The sequence below is a fragment of the Megalops cyprinoides genome, chromosome 1 (assembly GCF_013368585.1).
Source record: "Megalops cyprinoides isolate fMegCyp1 chromosome 1, fMegCyp1.pri, whole genome shotgun sequence".
NCBI lineage: Eukaryota > Metazoa > Chordata > Actinopteri > Elopiformes > Megalopidae > Megalops > Megalops cyprinoides.
Window position 1 is genome coordinate 2901623 of NC_050583.1, and position 7500 is coordinate 2909122.

At 50.2% G+C, this 7500-nt stretch overlaps 1 protein-coding gene across 1 annotated transcript in view; it reads left to right on the plus strand.

Annotated features, from left to right (window-relative positions):
• aatkb (apoptosis-associated tyrosine kinase b) overlaps positions 1–7500 on the plus strand; it is a 61776-nt gene that overhangs the window by 37852 nt on the left and 16424 nt on the right. The window contains exon 3 of the mRNA XM_036535786.1: positions 2197–2338. Within this exon, the coding sequence (XP_036391679.1) occupies positions 2197–2338 (142 nt within the window). The remainder of the gene's footprint in view (positions 1–2196; positions 2339–7500) is intronic.

A 7500-nucleotide genomic window follows, 5' to 3' on the forward strand; every position in this document is an offset into this window, starting at 1 on the left:
GGCTCAGATCTGAACTGGTGGGGCGTCCTCATGCCCCTGGCCTCCACAGTGTATCCCATGATCCTGCGGGTTCAGAGTGTCTCCCAGGAGCACCTCAGCAGCCTCCTCTCCTCTATTCGAACCCGGCTCTCCCAGGCCCTCACCGAGGGGATGCGTCCAATGGCTGTAGATAGTGAGGTCAGAGCGTCTGTGTTTCTGACCAGAGTGTGAGGCCAGGGGTCAGTGAGATAGCCCCCCAGAGTGTTTCTACCAGTGAGGAAGGGGCTGGTTTCTGAGTGAAAAGTCACAGAATCAGCTCCTGGGTGGGGCAGTGCTGTTCTGCCTCTGACTGAAACACTTAGCCTGATCTGCCATCGATTAGTAATGCCTTATCCATTGAGATATGCGAGGCACCTGCTACGAGCCTTGTGTATGAGGAATGTAATCATAACCTTATACTTGTCTATGCATTCGTTCAGTTCAAGATAACTGCCATTTCTTCCCAGAGAACAGGTGTGAATAACCTGTATATTCTTATCAACAGGTGTGAATAACCTGTATATTCTTAACAACAGGTGTGTCTTTTTATCTGTCCTAAAAAAAACAGAGTTTAATACTCCTTTATTTTGGCTCTGCCTTGTGTGTCTCTGTAGTGACAGTGGTCTTATGCTCGCTGATAATTAGACATGGAGAGACATGCTGTGTGAGCTCTACAGCTAAGGGAAATGTGTGGCTAAAATACAGGCAGAGAGAAGCTGTGTGTGAACTCCATGGTGTAATTAGAGCAGTTCTGTTGTGTGTGAAGTGTGCGGTGTAATTAGGATTAGCACAGTTCTGCTGTGTGTGAACCATGCGGTGTAATTAGTGCAGTTCTTTTGTGTGTGTGAACTGTGTGGTGTAATTAGCACAGTTCTGTGCTGTGAGAACTGTGTGGTGTTATTAGGGGTGGCTCTGCTGTGTGTGAACTGTGTGGTGTTATTAGGGGTAGCTCTGCTGTGTGTGAACTGTGCGGTGGTATCGGTGTGTGTAGGAGGGCTTTGTCCCGGCTTAAAGACGATCTGCAGAGTGAAAACACATGTGGCGGGGAGGCCACTCCGGGTCGTGTGAAGATCTGGTCCCAGAAAATCGGCAGGAGCAGCTCCAGGAACAGGAAGGGAGGCGGGGTGGGGGGCAGGGAGGAGTGCGGGGGGGGGGGTTCACAGTTTTCCATTCTCCCTGCTCTCTCTGTCTCTGGCAGGGAGCACGCTCTGTGCTGTACAGCACCAGAGGCTTCCTCCCACACCGCACTCCTCTGATAGTCTCTGCTAAGATGCAGACATGTAGGAGACGCAGTAGAAATGCAGGACAAAACAATCAGCGGTTGTTCTCTGATCATTTCTGTCGCCCTCTCTCTCCCTCCCTCCCTCCCTCTCCCTCCCTCTCCCTCCCTCTCTCTCCCTCTCTCCCTCCCTCCCTCTCTCTCCCTCCCTCTCTCTCTCTCTCCCTCTATCTCCCTCTCCCTCTCTCTCTCTCCCTCCCTCTCTCTCCCTCTTCTCTCTCTCTCTCTGGGGATGACCTCAGAGGGTGAGTGAGTGCAGGTTCTGTGTCATCACCGCTGCAGCTGTGCTGTGATGCGCTGCTGGAGAACCTGGAGCAGTTGCAGCACGGTCGCAGTACACATTCATCCTTCCAACAGAACTTTAAAGACTTACAGCATTTTCAAACATTTTTCTAAAGGATCAAATCTTCTCATCATCCTGCCCCGGACAGAATGCTGACTCCGACCTAATATTTCACAAGCAGAGTGACTGAATTTAACAACAGACAGAGAGAGAATATATTGTGAATCTGCATCTTATTTTATCTTGTCTCAGCCACTGATTACACTTTCAAAAAAGTAATTTGGCAGTATCAGCTGACTGTCAGTGCTATTAATCCTTGTGCTTTCTGTCATCGAACAGTGCTTTTACCAAGGGAAACCTTTAACTGCTACACATTTATGTATTCTGTAGGTGACTGTTTAATTTTGGCAACAGAATTATATTTGGTATGTCAGCAAATCATGTTGAACTGACATGAACTGAGAGAGAGGAAGAAAGGAGAGAGAGAGAAAATGAGAGAGAAGGAGAGTGGGAGACAGAGAGAGAGAGAGAGAGCGAGAGCGAGAGAGAGAGAGAAGGAGAATGGGAGACAGACAGACAGTGGGAGTTTGGCTGATCATCGTCTTTTCCCCTGCAGGAGTTTGAGAACGCCGAGGGCGAGGACTATCATGCTGACCTCCTGACCCTGGCATCTCCTGCCTCCCACGCCGGTCCTGACGTCTACATCCTACCGCTGACAGAGGTGTCACTTCCTGTGTCCAAGCAGCCTGGCCGATCAGGTAGGAAAGTCCTCACACGGGCGAAGTGGGTGGCTTCACTTCACAGCCCCTTTATAGTCAAACTGTTTATTTCTCTTTTCGTTTCTCACTTTAGTCCCAGTGTATTAATGGAGCCCAGGCTTGTTTAATTTCCTAGCTCATTAACATGGTCCTGGTTAATGTAGTGTCCTAGCTCGTTAACAGAGTCCTGTTTAATGTCACAGCTTGTTAACAGAGTGACTGGTCATTTACCCAGCATTTAACTTCAATTCAAAGCAAAAGTCAGTCCACATTTCAACATGGTTACACAGAAACAACTTCACTCCTGCAGGAAGGGTTCAGACATTTATGCTAATGAAAAGCACAGCTCATACAACGGGTGAAGTCCGCGGACATTCCTTATTTCAGGTTAAAGTTGTTACAGTTTTCTTCATCTTGTGTGTTTCCCTTGCCTCGATGGTAACCGGAGGGTTCTGCAGCTGTGTCCCACTGTGAGTTGGATTCGAACCCGAAGCTCTGTGGGTCTGATCTGGCCCGTGTCGGTGTCTCTGAATTGAAATGTTTGTGTGTGTGTGTGTGTGTTTTTGTGTGTGTGTGTACACAAACACATGCACACAAACATGCCAACACACACACTCTCACAGAGACACACACACACATGAACACACACACACACAGAAACACTCTCTCTCTGTGTAAGTGGGACAAACAGCTGCCTGTTGCATAATGGTGCCTCTGCAGACCTGTGTGAGTGTTCTGTGGTATGAGAGGCATGCGAGAGAGCAGGAATGGACCCTCACAAAAATATCCTTCTCCCTCTCTCTCTCTCTCCCTCTCTCTCTCTCCCTCTCCCTCTTTCCCTCTCTCTCCCTCTCTCCCTCTCTCCCTCTCTCCCTCTCTCTCCCTCTCTCTCTCCCTCTCTCTCTCCCTCTCCCTCTCTCCCTCTCTCTCTTTCCCTCTCTCTCCCTCTCTCTCCCCCCCTCTCTCTCTCTCCCTCTCCCTCTCTCTCTCTCCCTCTCTCTCTCTCTCTCTCCCTCTCTCTCTCCCTCTCTCTCTCTCCCTCTCTCCCTCACTCCCTCTCCCTCTCTCTCCTTCTCTCCCTCTCTCTCTCTCCCTCTCTCTCTCTCCTCTACTCTCCCTCTCTCCCTCTCGCTTTCTCTCCCTCTCTCCCTCTCTCTCTCTCTCCGTGTGTAACAATGGCTCCCTGTGTGTGTGTGTGTGTGTGTATGTGGTGTGTGTGTGTGTGTGTGTGTGTGTGTGTGTGTGTGTGTGTGTGTGTGTGTGTATGTATGTGCATCTGTGTGTCATGTGTCTCGTGTTTGGGTGTTTGTGTGTTTGTGTGTGTGCATACGAGTGTGTGTATGTATATGTGAGTGTGTGTGCGTGTGTGTGTGCGCATGCGTGTGTGTGAGCACGTGTGTATCTGAGTGTGTGTATGAGAGTGCCTGTGTGTGTAAGTGAGTGTGTGTTCTGGAATGCAGTGATGTCAGATGCAGGGTGGTTCTGATAGGGCGGTGTTGTCCCACACAGCTCAGTGGCATTAGCAGCGTAATTATGCAGCATCACAGAGGCGGAATGAATGAGACCACAGAGCTGCATCAGTCACTTTGTCCCACACCTCTCCTTTACTGCGCTGCTCAACGGCACCACAGCGACCTGGGACTCGACCCAGGCTGCATCCCAGCCTGTGAACCATGCCCAACCGCTGTTCACTTAGCCAGGCTGTCACATTACATTACTGTCATTTAGCAGATGCTCTTATCCGGAACAACTTACACAGGTTACATTTCATCTGTTTATAAAGCTGCATATTTAATGAGGCAATTGCCCATAGGTACAATAGCAGAGGAATCAAACCAACAACCTTCTGGTTATGAGACCTGCTCCTTACCGCTACCCCACACTGCTGTCAAGTGTGCTGGTGCACAGCTTTCTCCCCCCCGTCCCCCCGCAATGCCGACCCCTGAGAATGTGTCCTATGCCATTTGTGCTCCTGTGATGCAAGTGTGTAGGTAAGCGTTTGCTATAAAGAACCAATGAACTGTGGCCTTTGTCTCATTCCAACCATTCCAACGCCTTATTTACATGGAGGTTTTTTTTTCCATTTGTTAGCTTATTCATATGTTATGTCTGTATATTATTAGTTTTCTTTGACACCACAAACTGAGGGAACGTTTCTGGGATCAGAAGGGGTCACGGGTTTGAATCCGGGGGTGGGGGGGTGCGGCACAATGCAGTATTCATGGGTTAATGCACCACAAAAACCACCAGTAAACCCGTGAGATTGGGGGAGGTTGGAATCCGTGACCCTTTTTATGGGAAAAACCCCAGTGACGTTAAAGGGCTAGGGTATGCTGGCTGTCGGCCGGCTGCAATGTTGCCGTGGTGATTGGGGTGGTGCGGAGGATGAGGTCACTCACCTGGGAGCTCGGAGCAGAGAGCAAAGCGGATGAGAGCAGACACTGGATTATTTCTCTCTGTAACTCTCTTTCTCTGTCTCGCTCCCTCTCTCTCTGCGTCTCTCCCTCTCTGTCTCCCTCTTCTCTCTCTCTCTCTGTAACTCTCTTTCTCTCGCTCCCTCTCTCTCTGCGTCTCTCCCTCTCTGTCTCCCTCTTCTCTCTCTCTCTTCTTGTATGAAGTGTGGCGGATGGAGCACTGCTCTGAATCCCAGGTGTTGTGAGGTAGAGAAGGCAGAGGTGTGTGTGTGTGTGTGTGTGTGTGTGTGGGGGGGGGGGGGGGTGTTAAGCTGGCTTTCCCCTTCCTCTCCAAGTTCTCTGAGTTCTCGGCAGACGGAGGTCATCCATACACACCCTGATGCAGCTGTGCAACTTCTCCCACATCTGGATTCTCCTTCTTACAAACACACACAAGCTCTCACAGTGAGACACACACATACTCTCACAGACAGACAGACACACACACACACGCACACACACACATAGGGACAAACACACACACGTACACACACACACACGCACACACACACACATAGAGACAAACACACACACATGTACACACACACTCACACACACACACTCACACATTCTCATGGACACACATACACATGCAAACACAACCACACACACACTCACAGAGAGAGACAGACACACACACACACACACACACACACACACACACACTCTTACATAAACACCCACACACACATACAGATTTTCTCTCCTTTTAACACAAACTCCCTCTGTATGTCTTACATACACAAAGACTCTCTCTCCATCTCCCTTTTTTATGCATAAACACACACAATCTCACTCTCTCTTTTACACACATATACCCTCTTTCCTACACACACACACTCGCTATTTCTGTAGCTTATACAGAAACACTTTCTCTATATGTCTCTCTCACACACAAACACTCCCTCGCTCCCTTTTTCCTGTCTGACATGTCTTCCAAAGCCAAAGCTGACCTGTGACAGGTTATCTATGCTAGCTGCCCCCACACTCGAATCTCTCAGGTAATGCAGCATCAGGGCGTGTCCTCAGCTGGTGTGAGAAGCTACCCGTTAGGTTCCTCCCATGGTAGGTCAGAAATTCAACAGGCAACAGGACACACAGCACTCCGAGCTGGGACATTTGTCACATGGTGATAGCAGGGCTAGAAGACATCATTGTATTCTTTTAACCCTGCAAGACCTGCCTGCTGCTGGTGAAGGCAAGTAACATGAGCTCACTGTCTCCATTTAGCACAAACACACCCTCATTCTGTACTCACACACACACACACACACACACAAGCACGCACACACACACACACACACACACACACACACACACAAGCACGCACGCACACACACACACACCCACTCACACACGCACACACACACGCACGCACACACACACGCACACAAGCACGCACGCACACACACACACACACACACACGCACGCACACACACACACGCACGCACACGCACGCACGCACGCACGCACGCACGCACACACGCACACACACACACACGCACACACACGCACACACACACACTCACACACACACACACCTCACACACACACACACACACACACACACACACACACACACACACACACACACACAAGCACGCACGCACACACACACACACACGCACGCACACACACACACACGCACGCACGCACACACACACACACGCACGCACACACACACACACGCACACACACACTCACACACTCACACATGCACACACACACACACACATGCACACACACACTCACACACACACACACACACACACGCGCACGCACACGCACACAAGCACGCACGCACACACACACACACACACACACACACACACACACACACACTCAAAGAAATATGCACACACACATGCACACACACTCTCACACACATATGCAATCACACACACACACATACACTCACACACACAAACACACATACTCACACACACACGCACACACACACACGCACTCACACACATATACACACACACACACACACACACGCACACACACAGCGCTGATGATGGCTGAAATCTGAAGCCAAAATCTCCGTCCACTGAAGCTGTCTCTCCTCATCCACCCAACCAGGGTGTGGGCCTGTGTATCTGTCCCTCACACAGACACACACACACACACTAACCATAATCAGTGACATAATTACATTCTCCATCTGTGAACACTTCAGAGTTACTAGCATCTGTATCGGCTGTGTGAGTATGCGCAGATACACTGCATCTGTATCGGCTGCGTGAGTATGCGCAGACAGTCTCTGTCTGTGTCTGTTGTGTGAGTATGCGCAGACAGTCTCTGCCTGTATCTGTTGTGTGAGTATGCGCAGACAGTCTCTGCCTGTATCTGTTGTGTGAGTATGCGCAGACAGTCTCTGTCTGTATCTGTTGTGTGAGTATGCGCAGACAGTCTCTGCCTGTATCTGTTGTGTGAGTACGTGTGAGTGTGTGGGCTGCAGTTTCCCACTGACCCCCCCCCCCCCGTGTGGTCAGTGTCTGCGCCCCCCAGCTCTGATAACGAGCCCCAGGAATGCTGCGAGTGGGAGGGGAATCCAGAGCTTCTAGACGGACAAAAACAAAAATGTTAAACGACTGCTTCAAACGTGAAAAAAAAGAAAAGAGGACAGTGTTTCTCTCTCTCTCCCGGGGGTACGCTGTCACCGAGGGCCCCAGAGAATGGCCCCAGTGTTCCCTGTGGGGCCG